The sequence below is a fragment of the Gavia stellata genome, chromosome 1, assembly GCF_030936135.1.
Source record: "Gavia stellata isolate bGavSte3 chromosome 1, bGavSte3.hap2, whole genome shotgun sequence".
NCBI lineage: Eukaryota > Metazoa > Chordata > Aves > Gaviiformes > Gaviidae > Gavia > Gavia stellata.
The window spans coordinates 8,606,014-8,621,448 of NC_082594.1; the positions used below are offsets into that span (position 1 = coordinate 8,606,014).

Sequence of the window (15,435 nt, forward strand, 5' to 3'; positions counted from 1 at the left end):
TACATAAAGGCATGTTGCTCTTGGAAAGCTTTGAGCGAGACTGCCTCCGAGTAACGTTGAGGTTCACCCGGCAAAATTATCTTCACACTCAGTTAAGAAAAAGACAAGTTGGCTTGTCACTGTGGAAGGATGCTGACTGCTGCTGTATGCCGCTCTGTGCTCTTTGGAGTTTGGTTGAATTATGCCCCGGATGACTGGTAGGAATTTTGGCTGTCCAAGGCTGCAAAGGGGACACGCACGAGGAAGGGATCAGACAATGGCTTTGGTTTTCATTGCATGCTAACCACAGAAAATTGTCACTGCTGTGCCAGAAGAACAGGCTGGAGGACCCACTCTGGATTCAAAGCCAGTCTGTGCTAGAGATGCAGGAAAATGCGGTTACAGTAAAGCCCTACATTTGGTTTGATTTATTTACACTTTCAAGACTCATACACAAAATTGACAGGTTGAGCAATATGAGCCTCAAGAGACACTTCCACCAGCTGCACCCCTTTTGTTGATTTTTTTGGTTCAGGCCTCTGCCAGAGCAGGATAAGAGTCTTCAGAATAACAAAATAAACTTTGAAATTGCTTGGCTCTTTTAGGGAGCTTGAGATTATAAATGCCTGTGGGCTACAGGCTTTGGAGAGAAAGTATGTCCTAGCATGCACTGATTTGTCTAAATACAGTACAATTAATCATCAAATTGGACAAAATCTCTGTGGTGATCCATCAGCTGTTTTTACAGATTTGCTTATAATAAAAGCCAAGAACTTTTTCTTGTTTTAGATAATTGTCTTTGGAAACTGTAGGACACTGAACATTACCCTGAGGTACTGATGAAAAAATAATAGAAACCAAGCACAATCAACTATTAATGAAATCTGTACAGAGATTTATAAGGCAATATCCTATAATTTAAGTATGCAAAGAGATTTAATTTCAAATAATCTGCAAGGTGAATGATTGCATTTATATTATAAATGTCCTTAAAGTTGTCATCATATATTTTAGACAGGAAAACCAAAATTCAGTGTGGGAGCCAGAAGATGCAGGCTTCAAGGTACAATAATGAGAGATTCGCTATCCACAGTAACCCCCCAAACCCACGCAGGGAAATCTCCATGACCCTAAGGGACAGCAGGCAGCAAAGCTGTAGGAAACTGCCAAAGACCCGGAATAGAGAGATTTGAATGAACACACATGAGTGAGTGCTCCCAAACGCAGGGAGCAGCACACACAGGCTTCAGTGGAAGCTGCAGCCCTGACGGTTCTTTGGCATAGTCCAACCCCTGCCACAGCAGGAAGGTTCAGATCAGAGCCCAAAGCAAAGCTTTCAGATCCGTCTCCCAGTCTGCTAAGTTATTAAGACCCAGCACTATTTTTAGCAGGTTTTTTTTTCCAGGAAAAGGGAGCTTATACAATCACTCTGTGTCCTCTCTTACCTGACAGTTCATTTCAAGCAAATTTATCAGAAAGGCAAAGGTCTCAAGGACGTTCATTCCTACACCCTTTTATGGAAATCACTGTTGAGATAAAGGGAAAATGTAATGGGATTAATGTCCCCACCGCTCTGGGGAGGGGAACATAGCCCTTCCTCTGACAATTACTCTGACAGGTGGCCAAAAAAATAGCTTGCAGCTAGACACGCCATGTGCTGCTTCACACCTAGTTCCTACTGAGCCCTCACTAGCCCAGCCCTAGCAAAGCCTCAGAGCCTTCCTGGGCTGCAGGACTAAGTGGAAGGCAGAAAAACGGAGGAAAAAGCTGACTGTAGAGGAAACCAAATGAAAAAAGGGAATGGTTACGGGGCAGGATCAAAAACACACGGGTAGGAAACCAGAGGGGACAGAAAGCAGAGCGCCCAAAGCTGTGCCCACTGCTCCCTAAAGAAGAGGTGAGGGAAGGGGAGAAGCACAAGCTGGTGTGGGTGGCTGTGGTGGAGCACAGGTGGATATGGAGAAGGGATGAAAGTGGTGTGGAAGGGAACAGAAGGTCTTGCAAAGGGGACGTGTTAGGGGACAGTGGACAGAAATCAGGAGGAGTCCTGGATTCATTGGTTCTGCTAGTCAGGAAACAGCCTAAAGAATAACTAGCCATCTCTGGAGAAACACCAGTGCAGTAACTACTGATATTGGTCATTATGCAGCAATGTGAAAATGCAGAGGGTTGGCATCAGGTCCCCAGCGAATCTCTGCTATCCATAGCGAAAGATTAAGGGAGGCCAACAGACTTACATTGCTTTTGGCTTGCCATGAGCTGCTTGTCCCTACTGGATTCTCAGGACAGAAGGGTTTAACCAGAGAATTGTCATAGCATAATTCAGTGGTTAAATCCTGTCTGTATTTCAAAACTGCAGAAACGAATTTTTTCCAGTGTCCTTTTCAGTAGTGGTGTTTAAACAGTGGTGTTTAAGAAGAGCTCAGAGAAGATCTACGTAAGGACTGAGCCCCTGGAGCCAAGACCAGGGTAAAAGCTAAGCGGGTCTGCAGCGTGGGATCTGACTCTTGCTTACCCTCAGCACCCAGAGCTCCCTTCTTGCTGATGTGCAGGAGGAAGAGGGAGAAACCAGGCTGTTGATAACTACTCTGCCACCCATGAGTAAATTTACAGATGCACGTGGGTAAAGACCAGGCTTTGAGGTGAGATATAAGATCCCACCAACTGGGGATCCCACCAACCAGCAAGTGTGGGCATTTACCAAATTCAGTATCCTTTGCTGCATTTAAGCTCATCACGCTTAAGGGGCTTGATGGGGGCTTAAGGGCTCCATTCAAAACCAACTTTAAGTCTAGGAAAATCCGACTCAGCTCTGATTTCCCTCTGCCTTTTTGGAGGCTTAGCCGTAAACCAGCCTGTGTGTTGGATCCTGGCAGTATCTCAGTAATTGGAAGATTACAGGGTTGCGAAGAGAAATGTGTTGAGATGGGCAATCAGTGCTGCTGCTCAGCGATGTTGACCAAGGAGCCCTTATCTGTTTTCACTGATAACCACATAATGTATTCTGTTTTACTTGATAGTACAGAGGTTAAGGTGGGATCAAAAAACCCTGGGAAGTTAAATTAAGTCCTACCCTGATTATATTTCCTTCCTGTGCTGTATAAATTCTTCCAAGACCTACACCTTCACTTTTAAAGTGCACTGCGGGGAGCCCCAGGAATGAACACAGAATTAGGACAAACTTTGACGAAGAGAAGAAATATTATTTTGACAATACCAGAGCAATTAGCTTTCAGACAGATTAAATCTAACCTGGCATACTCTGTCTTAGTGAACCCACCTAATAAAAATTCTTAACTTTCACCATAAATTGCAGCAAATATGGAAAATATCAGCAGCTTTTACAGCAGGTCTTCCACAATCATGTACCGAAGATGTTTGTGGCTTGCCTTATCAAAATCTTTGAACGGTGTATCTGCACACAGAGTTCTCCAGAAACAAAACCCAAAACGCAGCAGAACCCAAGGAAGGTAAGAAATACAGTATCAAAGCACAGAAGCCCTCACTCTATGCAGACCTGTTGCGGAAGTCTTTGGCAAATGCAAAACCGGTCTTTATGCTGCCTATCGATTTCTCTTCTCTTTCAGAAATGGATGCCCTGTTATTAGAGGATAGGGGTGCTAGCTTGCTAGCTCTGACATAGCTATTATACAGCAATGTGAGAGAGCATCTCACAGTTACCTTCCAGTAGCATATAAAAGTCAATATAAATTATCTCATAAAAATGTATCATTTATTAATATAAGTATTACATAAACTAAACAGTTAAAAAGGAGGATTGCTCCTTGTAAAAAATGTCCCCATGGTCCATGGGAGGCTGTTCCACAGCCCAATGGATACTGCTGTCCGAGGTTTTCATGATAGCCAGTGTTATTTCCCCTCCAATTTACATCCTGGTATTCATTATTCTAAATAATTCTCCCACCCCCTCCCTGTTTTCGGCATTTTTTGTTTAAGGTGGGGTTGTTCCTTGTGGCAGCAGCATAGATTTATGCCAGATTAAATGCAAACACATCCTCTTGAATTTCCTTCACCAGGTCAACCTCTTTCTTTTGGCCAACTCCACCTCTTCCTTTGTGCTTCTCCTGGTAAATTAGAGAATTTCAGCAGACTTAAATCCAAATCACCTCTGACAGCAGGGGAAAGCCTGACCTTCATAAATTAATGAGACTTTGCTGTTAACTTCAGTGGGCCTGAGATTTTACCTCATGCCCATGGAAGTTTCTCTTGAGTGTTAGAGGCAATGCATGTACATTTTGCTCAGGAAAAGTAAGAGAGAGAGAGAAAAGACTGGAGATATGGATGGAGGAGCACTGACTGTTTTTATAATGAGAAAAGGGATCTAAGTCCTTTTTCACTCCCTCCCCTATTTAATAACCCTGGTACAGCCTCACAACCCCAACAGTGTCCATCCTATTCCCCCAGTCTTCACAGTACCTCAGATCATGGCTGATACACCAGCTCTTCTCCCTGTACACCCAGGAGCCAATCTGTGCTCCTCTCCCCATTTTGAGAACCACTTAACTGAAGGCGGAACAGAGAAGTGACAAGGATGGGGCTACAGAATGCTGAAAAAACTTGCCTGGAAAAAGTGGGGTGAGCACAGAGGGAGCAGTGGGAACCCTTGTACTACTCCGCCACCTCTCAGCAGAGGTTTCCAGACAGTTCTCAGCAGCCCCGGGCTCCCTCTGTGCTAACTGCTTCTTCCTCACCTACTCCAGCCATGGTCTTCTCCTCCTCATTCCATAACCTGGCCCCGTAACTAGGACTAGATATAACGAAGAAATTTTTTACGATGAGGGTGGTGAAACACTGGCACAGGTCGCCCAGAGAGGTGGTAGATGCTCCATCCCTGGAAACATTCAAGGTCAGGTTGGACGGGGCTCTGAGCAACCTGATCTAGCTGAAGATGTCCCTGCTCATTGCAGGGGGGTTGGACTAGGTGACCATTAAAGGTCCCTTCCAACCCAAACCATTCTATGACTATCCCCCGCCTATATCCCCTACCAATGTCTTCAGGGCTTCCTGACTATGCACTGTCTCCATAATACTTTCGACAGATCCCCCACTTCAGTCTGTTACAAGACCAGTTTGCTTGTGGTGATGTTTTCTAAACGCCGATCATTAAACACATTCATCTTCTCTTACACTGACTTCAGCTGCTTCTGGAAGAAGGCTGAACCAGGCTGGTGGCAACAAGAGATGTTATGACAACCAGCACTCTTGGCAAGAAGTAGAGATTGCCTAAAGGGGTTTCAAAGCACAATTTTCAGGACGATAATCCAAAAGCCAGTCTTCCCACTCACTTTTGGTCTCCACTCTTTTATAGAAAAGGGAGTACAGACAATTTGGTGGTTAGGGACAAGTCGATGGGATTTAGACCTTTGTTCTAATTTCCATTTGGTTTGGGTTTAAAGTGTCTAGAAATGGCAGGTAACTTCCTCTCCTGCTGCGCAGGCTGCGCAACACCATTAAAAAAAGTGTCTCAGCAGAGCCAGATCTGTTGATAATTCTGTAGATGGACTGATGTTTCACTTGCTCATTTTTCACCAGAGACACAGATCATTATTCTGTCAGACTTAATTTTCGCACCATCTGCATCCTGTTAGCTTTCATTCTCCAGGTTCAGCTTCACCCCAACATGTTTTCCATTGTTCTGCAACCAGTCCTCGAGGGTATTTATGTCTTCAGAAAAGGAGAGTGAACTTAAGCAAGTTTTTTCTGTCCCCATAGCTTTCCTCTGACGGTGACGCACCAACCTGTTCCACTCCTCCTCTCAGGGGATGCCAACAGCTTTTGCAGAGCAGCTGACAACTCTATACTTTCAAATACCAGCATGCTCATGAATTACTCAGTGTCTCAAGTCTGTGGTCTTAAGCTACTATAATAAACTATTCCTCACTGTCACAGAAGAAATAAAACCCTGATTCCATGCCCTGAAATAAGTTCCCTCTCTGCTTTCTCCGTGTGAAAGAGTATAAAGTCTCTTTCCAAAGGTACTGTCACATTTAAAAGAGGTCCTCCAGCTTAAAAAATACCTGTTAAATAGCACTGCACATGTTCAGTCCTGTGCGGCATAAGGACCCCCATGATATTTATTAAGTACATTTTACATTAAAAAAAAAAAGAAAAAGCAAAAAAGGAAAAAAGATCACAATACTACTGTGCACTTTTCTTCGTAGAGGACTTTGTATCTTCACTCTAAAGCAAAAAGGACTCTCAATCACAGTTTCAAAGCTTTTAGGGCTGGTGGAAGCATTTCCTAGGGTAACGGTGACTAAAAAGAATGAAAATTCCTCCTTCCCTCTTTTAGTGTCTCAGAAAGTTGCACGCTCTGCTCTGTTACCTTCATTCCTTCCCCTTACCAAATTTCTGATGAGCATGAAAGATCCCCAGGCTTTGCAAAGCAAACACTTCCAAGGCCCATGTTCCTTAGTACCTAGGGTAACCTGTCCTTTGCTTGAAGCTACAATTATGTCAGCCCTGCTGCTGTGATAAGCAAACCTGTCCTCCCCATGCCTTCAGCAGCTTGCTCCTGCTTCTGCACATCCCTTTCACCATGTCAGCACAGCTCCTGTTGCAGCTGGCAGTGAACTGGCTATCTGGACTACCGCTAGTCGGGCCAAAAGAAGACTTGGCTCTACCCACATTTATTCCTGAACCAGATCATTGCACAGATGTATGGACATCTGTGCAGGCACAAGGGTGGTGGAAAGGAGGAGTGAATAACCAGGGGTGGATCGCAGGAGACAGACTGCAAAGCTGTGTATTTTAGCCAGAGGACCTGAAGCTGTACAAATCTGCAGGAAATCTCCCTTAAGTCTGTGCAACCCTTGAGCATCAGGAATTACACGATGCCTACCCTAGTCTTATTCTCCTCCTGAGGTACTTGCTACTGGCCACTGCTGCAGACAGGATCCGTGGCTAGGGATACTTCTCTCTGGACACATCTGCTCTTCTTTTGTGCTTATTTGACGTGGTCTGATCACAGAAGATGGAGATTTTGACAGAGTCCTTATCGTAAGTGTGACAGAGGTGAAATTGCTTGGTACTTTAACCTGTACTTATAGATTATACAATAATTTCTGTTTTTTAATTTTAAAAATACAAAATATAAAATGAGACTGTACTTTGGCCTGAAGATTTTAATGCTTATTGCATGACTTTGAATAAATGAGTATTGGTAACTCAGTAGGGAGCTGTCTGGAAAACAAGACAGGAAAAATATTATTCAACATAGACACCTTCCAGCAAAAACTTCTGAGCTCTTCGAGGACAGTGCCAGAATGCCATTGTTAATAATTTGACAGTTCCACCTCTATTCCAGCTGTTACAAAAATCTGAGTTTTCAGCACATAGGAAAAAGTCTGAGGCCACAGCAAAAGAAAAGCCTGCTTGGAGAATTTAAAGTGACTCCTGAAGAGAAAGGCAGCAGGAGTTTGGGGAAGAGACAGGAACTTGCTGGGGCACAGGAGCGCTGCCTGGCCCACGAGCAGAAGGGGGGAGACTATGGGCATCATAGGTGAGCATGGCAAGAGTTGCATGTTTGCAAGTCTTTTTTTCCCAGTGGCTCTTTTCTACTGGTAAACAGGGAGAACCTGTGTTTTAAAACTGTTGGTTGTGTAGCTTTTCAAAAGGAAAGAACAGCAGATGTCTGATCCCGTTTGGAGCAGATAAATGTGCCGGCAGAGAGGATGCCGGAGCCCTGACCTTGGAGGAGAACCCTGGACACCAGCCCCGTAAAGTGCAGGTAAGAAGTCCACCCTTAAGAATTTGTCCATAGAGACCAGGAAAGGTAAAAGAGGCATTAAGCCCTGCAATTATGACAGCAGTATCTGGCAAACAAAATCTGCACCCATGCAAACACTGATAAATGCATTCTAATGAGAGAAGCCCTGCTGGAACTCATAGGACTATTTTCAGATGCTCTTGTACAAGAGTTGCTTTGTAAGCAAGTTACTTGTGCTTTAATCTTTCCAGGCTCAACCTTCAAATATAAAGCCAAGCACTAATGGGGCTGAGAAAGATGACCACAGGTCACTAACTGCTGCTGACAGACTGCATAATATTCTGTAGACTTCCCTCCTCACCATAAGCTGTGCTATATGTTCACATCCATCCATGTTGGAGCACCTTGTGGTGTTTTAAAACTGAGATATCATCTCATCTCCGCTGCCTGATCAACAGCATTAAATGTGACAGTCTGGATGAAAAGGTAATTGCTGCAGCAAACATTCAAACCAGCTCCCCATTGCCCAAAGGGTTGGGCTGGGAGGCACAGCACTCCCAAGGACAGGTTTAGAGAGACTTTGATTCACTGGAGAGATGACCCAAAACCAACAGGACAGAGTTCACAGCAGGACATGCAGCGAGGAGAAATGCTAAGCACAATTATGGAGGGGCACATATGTGGTGGGGTAATTTTGTTAAAGAAAAGATTCACAGGGAGAAGATGACAAAATGAATTACAGTGACCAGACCACTCAGATAATGCCAAAAAAAGGGAGGGCACCCTGGGACGTGTTAGCGAAAGCTAAAAGCTAACTGCTCCAGTCTTCTTGGCACTGCCACTCCTCCGTGGCGAAGCGGTGCTCACTCTTCTGTGGTTCATTTCAGGGGAAATGTAGCCAAACAGGGGACTCCAGAGTGGGACAACCTGGACAGAACAGCAAGAACTACAGGCAAGAGAATCACCAGGCTGAACACGATCCCAGTTTTCTACCCTGAAAAGGCTACTGTAGAAAGGATGACATTGGCAAAGAACATTTAGGTTATATACTAGGGGAAAACCACTTTCTACTTATATGAGAGTTAAGTACTGGAATGGGCTACGTAGGGCAGCTTTATTGCAGCTTTATTTCATTTTAAAATGAAACATAATCAGTTAATGAACAGGATTATATGATGAGGCTTCCTGTGACAGCAGAGCAAAACTGAATGGCTTGGACATCCTCTCCAGTTCTCGGTGCTATGTTCTCCCTAAAACAACAGTGAAATACATTTATGTGGGTGCCATTTGGTTTGAAAAACCTTCTGATACAAATACAGTTAGGCTAGAAGAATCACCTTTTCAGACTGTCAGTGCAGCTTAGGATAACAAACATGGGAAGAGCTAGAAATACAAACTTAGATCTTAATTCCAGAGCTCCCCAAATCTGCAGGTCCCAATGATTTTAGCAGAAAGGGTTGGCATCCTACCGTGAACTAAGTGTCTTACAGGCTGTCTCCTGATGTACATAGAATCATTTAGGTTGGAAAAGACCCTTAAGATCACTGAGTCCAACTGTTAACCTAACACTGCCAAGTCCACCACTAGACCATGTCCCTAAAGCACGACATCTACATGTCTTTTAAATACCTCCAGAGATGGTGACTCAACCACTTCCCTGGGCAGCCTGTTCCAATGCTTGACAACCCTTATATACATAATACGCTCCAGGAGAGAAAGTATATACTACAAGACAATATGAGTCAGATCTACAAAAAAAGCACATGTGACTGCTTCTCATTTTAATCTCATCACTTTACATCATATAATAGCTCTTTTCTTTATGGAACAAAACCACTGTTTTGCTAAAACAACCTTGATTAAAACCAAATCTGAGGTAGGCTGAAATTCACTCTACATCTTCAGAGAAACAAACTCCCCATCACAGCAAGTTCAGTGTACTAAGGGCATGATAGTTTGTCCTTTCCTGCGGAAGCCACAGGCTGGAATCCAGAACAGCTCCAAGCCCAAGTTCAACAGCAACTGTCAGACTACGAGAACAGATGTTCTTACCACATTGGTAAAATACTGTGTGTTTAAAACTTGAGAAAGAAGTGAGTTACAGGAAGGGGAATTCTCCAACAGCAACAACTGCAGAAAGAGTCCAGTATATGGAAAGACACCCCTGCTTTCCTGAGGATAACAACAGGGATGGAAAATAAAAGAAGCAAAGCTCCCAAATATTGTTTGAACTTCTTGCAAGGTAAAGGCAGACTGAAGGCAGAGATACAGTGGCTGTGCAGCAGGAACTGCCTGCTGTGAATCTTGATTAGCTGAGAACTAGCAGTGTGCTCTTCCCTGCCTGGCAGCGGTCGCAGCTCGACACCTGGGGACAGAGTCTGGGCTCTCTTATCTCTGCTACCTTTTACTCCTGCCCAGAAGAACTGTGTCCTCTCCCTGTACAATGTCTTCTCTAGTTTCCTCGCATGCACTGAGGAGGAGGAGGGGATATGATGAAGGCTTGACTAGATGAATGACTTCACCACAGCCCAGAGGATCCAGAAGTTGGATATCAGGGAACAGAACACAATTACCTGGGATAGATGCAAGCCAAAAAGCAATCCTGAGGAGCAGCTCATGTGAAGGAATACAGTCGCTTTACTAGAAATTTTGATGACAAACAGGATGCAAGCGTGTTTGCCAAGATAATCTTATCCATAATGTGTTATTCATTATCTGTCTACACAGTCCTTACATCTCTGAGGTCTGCCTCAGGGTCCCCCTGTGACCTTGAATCAGTTAGCAGAACTTGCCTCAGTTTCCCCATCTATCACACTACTCTCAGTTGAAACCGCAGTTAAACCTCATGCTTGTGAAATGCTTTTAAACCAGTATTATTCCATTCATTTACTTTGCATATTTCTATAGCAAAAGCTAAAGTGTTTATTTGACTACTGGTACATTTCAAGGACAAAAAAAATAAAAAGCTTGCAAAGAAAACTGAACCTTACCATTGAATTTTCAGGCTAGGACTAAAATGTATTTCAGAATGCTAATGAGGTCTTTATCTAAACATTAATCATTAAAAAGAATTATGCAGAACAGGGCCTTCCAACACAGTACACAGTGTTTAATGTTGCATGAATTTACACAGTAACTGTTCTGAGCAGCGAGGAAGGCACTGATGCAGAGCATCATCTCCTATGAAAATGATTCTTGAGGGGTGGTTTGTGGAAGTGCATATAAAAGTTCAAAATCAGCACAATGTATCCCAAATCCAACAATTACTCGAACGCCAGCACTGCAGAAGGCACTCCGTGCTCCTGAGACAGCAGATGGGGAGGGGTGCAGCCATAAGTTCAGAGAGCCATTTGGAGCTAAGTTGCACAGACTGTACAGTACTGTTTGAGAACAAAACCACTCTGTTCACTGTTTGTAGGAAGAAGGCAGAGCTATTCTCGACTCCCCAGCTCATCATCAAATGTACATACACGAAGCTACTTGCTGGTCCATCTTTTGATGAGAGATCGAGTTTTAGATGTTTCAGGCCACCCACATAAAGATGGACTGTCGATACAAAAGAAACATTCATATGAAATGAAAAAAAGGGACAAGAACAGTCTCTTCACTCACCGTGGTCTCCTGAAAGCCAAACCATACTGCTGACAAGCAAGGCCAACCGTTGGGGTGTAAACAATGGGCATGAATCTCTCAATGTTGGAGGTCAGCACTCGATAAAAAAGCTTCTCGTTCCTGTCTTGTAATGTCATAAGAACAATATACCTTAAAAGTAAAATAAAATAGATATATATCAGTGTTTATGTATGTTGGCAGTTTCATAAAATGCAGTAGCTGGCTCACCTAGTATGTACTCAGTTCTCCCAAGCCCTGACACTCTTCAATGCTACATCGTGAGCAGATACTTGGAGCAAAATTTCCCAGAGGACCTGACCGGTTCCATCATCCTCATTGACAGCTCACAAAAACTTGGTAGAGCTAGAAGTCATGCCTATGCGTACCCTCAGAATTTCAAACTTGCATTAGAAACAAATGCAATGGAAAAGGTCAAAAGTAGGCTTCAGGGCTACCTGGGACAGAGTGGGACACCATCTTTATTATCAAAATCTATTATGCAATCTATAAGATGAAATATGCATATATAAAAATATTAATAGGCAAATTCAAAGCATTGTCTTTCCTAAACTATTTCCACAAAACCTCTCTTTCCATTGTCCCGCATCCTCCATTATTTAATCACTAAACACAGAAGGACAGTTAAATCCCATATCTGAAAAAAAGAAGACAAAAATATTACTTTAGAAAAAGAAAATGTTAAATCAACTTTGTATTCTTACCAGACTTAGACGTGCATCACCGGGTTTATATCACCACTTAGTGACTTAGAGTATGTTACATTTATCCAGAGATTTTCTTTTCTTGAAAATGCTTCATTGGCTAAGATTGAATTTGTCAAATTGAAGCCAGAAAAATGAAAAACTCAAGAAGTAAAGAGAGATTGCAAATGATTTTCTGAGAAACTTGTATGAACCTAATGATGAACTCCTTTTTGTGTTCAGCACCCAATCTTGTAGTGTGGCTTCAAAAAGGCATCACATGCTGCCCACAGTATGCAATTTGCAAGATCAACACGTGCATTTGTGCCACAGAAAAGCCAACGCAGTGGAATTGCTTTACAGGGGAAGAGTCCTGCTGCCTCAGTCCCCAGATCAATAACAACTGAGACAGACGAAGATGCAAACCCTACCATCTGTCACGACAGGAGGCAAACACCATCTTCCATCAATAACCCTGATGAACAATACTGGACACAATGCAAGCTCAGGAACAGAAAGATTAGTCATTACACATCCTTGCTTCTGTTTTTTTATTTTTCTCCTACCAGTGACTCTGAAGGAAACCTGTGTGCCTTGAAGCAGGATCCTCAAGTCTTCCTGGGGACTTTAAAGAACTGAAAATTAAAGGGAGAGGGAGGAGGAAATAAGATGGTTTTTACATACTTGTCTAGATCATTAGATTTGTTCTCGTAGTTTTTCATAACACGGAGGACTTGAACGTCTTGGCTCAAGAAGCAAGGAGGAAGGAGGCCGTGAATTCCCAGCTGCAGCCTCTCTTCAAGCGTAAAAGCCATTCCCTGGGAAGAAAAGAGAAAGACACGTTCAAACGTCACGATATGCACTACCAGACAGGATATCCAAGAGGAAAGCAAGCAACAGCCTGCAGCCCCCAAGGCCCTGGAGGCAGTCCTCGGCTGCAGGGAGCACAGGGCTTGGACCACGCAGGCTCTGCAGCTTCTGGATTAGCAGTCCCTTGTGGCAGCAGGGCTTTGATGATTCACACTCTTCTGAGTGTCTGTAGAGACACTCTACAGAAATCAAATATTTGAACTTGGTTGGTCTCCATAGTGTATAAAACCTTATAGTGTCTACACCCTTAGGGTTTCTTTCACTTTATGCTCTTACATTACTCAATTAGCTCATGCCTACAAGTTTCAATGGCCTTCCTGAAAGCCCAGCTCTCACAATCCTTTACAAATCACGTATCAGGTTTAGATTTGGATACTGAATAGTATACCCAACTCATCAACTCATCATAGCATACCCAACTCATCAACTTCAGTTACGTTTTGGTTTTCCACCACACACCATGTGTATTAATGGCATATTAGCATCACGGAAGACAGACTTGACATGTAGGATGCTTTCTCAGTGCCAAACCTTTTTTTTTATTCAAGGAACACATAGAGTGGCCCAAGTCTTATTAAGTAGCTGACACTGGCCCACGGCTGAAGCTTGAATGCTAGCTTATGTGGGATATCTTGCTCTTACGGGGCAATTTCATCCTTCCTAGGCAGAAGCCTGAGCGTGTCCTGCTCCTGTGCATGCAGGAGCTGATGCTCCAGACGGCCAGCAGCACCCTGCACTGGACTCACCCCAATGAACAGCAACGGTAAATGCGTTCTGCAGTCTGGGAAAAAGATTATAAAAGGTTTTAGTCCTTAATTAGTGGGATCTGCTGATAGCAGATTAGACAGCAGGATAGAAGGAAACGTTTTCAGAAGCGTCTAAGGAGCTTAAATCCTAATGAAAACTTCACCCATAACAAACCAACTGACTTACGTCTTGATGAACAGCTGGCAGTAAAATATTCAAAATCAGTAATTATTGGACTACATCTACTCAAGTACACAGACAAATGCTTGAAAAAATCTTAATGAGCAGCTTTATGACTACATAGCTGTTAAACTGCTATTTTCTTCCATGGATTTAGTGTTTTTCTATGACAAATAACTGTTATTAATGTTGCACAAGAAAAAACTGAGGACATATCTCGATGAACTGGCTTTTGGCAGCCTTCCCTCACCTCCTGTTGCTTGTTCCTGTCCCTGTGCCATCCCAACAGTTGTGCCAGCAGAAGCATGTGTGCAGTCACATGGTTAATCAGTGAGAGGAAGTACCTGGATTAAAAATAACCAGGTCATTTGAGCTCGGAGCAGTTCCCCTGGCTGATGATACACCATAGATGGCTCTACAGGCTCTGGCAAACCTGGGCACAGCCACTGGGGACATACAGCCATGGGAACGGACCGCTGAAAGAGCCGTGCACTTGTAAGTGGTGCGGTTGCTGATGAAAATGTTTGTTAAACTATCAGTGATATCAAGTAGCTTGTAAAAGACCAGACAGTGGTAGAGGCAAGAACTGAAACCAATTCTCCTGTCTGCCAGATCCATGCCTCATACATAGTGTGACACCTCTTTTATTACTAAATTGTGCACTAGTGCAAATTAAAAAAAAAAGTCTTCATATATTTCAGAAAAGATATTCAGCCTCCAGGACATCTGATAAGAAAACAATCTTCATCCCACAAGCATTTTCATATGTTCTTTTCTGCTCTGTATCAGGATAGAGCCAAGTATTTTCCAAATCTTTGATGCAAGAACATGGCAGAGAGAAATCATTCCTCTTCCAGCCAGCAGATGAGGAGTCAGCAGGTGCCCGGGAGGCAGTAGGTCAAGATTTTGCTGTCAAACCCAGAAACTGCATCAAGGTCTCCGCGGACGCTGGTGAATGTTGTACCTAGGACACGGCTGGTTCTGCTGAAGTGCCTGACATTTCTGACCCAAATTTCCTTCCTGGACCTGAGAAGCCTTCCCCTAAATGAGTTTCACAGCAGAACTGGTATGTTCCCACAAGATAAAGTTTGAGTTTTTGTGAGTCATCATTTCTGAATTTTAAAAAAACCCAACACATTCTCATCAGAAAACTTGCAACCATCTGTATTCTCCAGACTGGAGACTTCTGAAATACTAGACTAAGATCAACACTGGACATCAGCTCTATGTCAGTATTTAGCTTTACACTGTCAATATTGTATCATGGCAGGGAAAATACAGCTACTGCGAATGTCAAAGTTTATCTGCAATGAGTGAAAAAAAAAAAAAGACACCATTTCAGACCGTTTACTTCCTGTGAACTTTGAACACAGAGGATAGATAACGGGAGACAGAAGTATTTGGCACTAAATACTCCGCTTGCTCGTCTAGAGAGAGTCACATCAGAGGTTGGCTGATCAGGGTCACAGACCTGAGCCCCGCTCATCCCGTGGAACAGAAATGAAGCTCAGCAAAAAAAGTAAACCAGCGGCAGTTACTCTTCTAAAAGAGAAAAGGATAGAAAAGGCAGAAATGCAGTACCCTAGGCATTGCTGCCCCCAACCACTAAAAATCTTC

The 15,435-nt window shown here is 43.4% G+C and overlaps 1 protein-coding gene across 1 annotated transcript in view; it reads right to left on the reverse strand.

Annotated features, from left to right (window-relative positions):
* Nucleotides 1-15,435, reverse strand: part of ME3 (malic enzyme 3) — a 129,991-nt gene that overhangs the window by 49,200 nt on the left and 65,356 nt on the right. Inside the window, exons 2-3 of the mRNA XM_059815525.1 lie at nt 12,706-12,839; nt 11,321-11,470 (exon numbers count right to left, since the gene is read on the reverse strand). Of these exons, the coding sequence (XP_059671508.1) occupies nt 11,321-11,470; nt 12,706-12,839 (284 nt within the window). The remainder of the gene's footprint in view (nt 1-11,320; nt 11,471-12,705; nt 12,840-15,435) is intronic.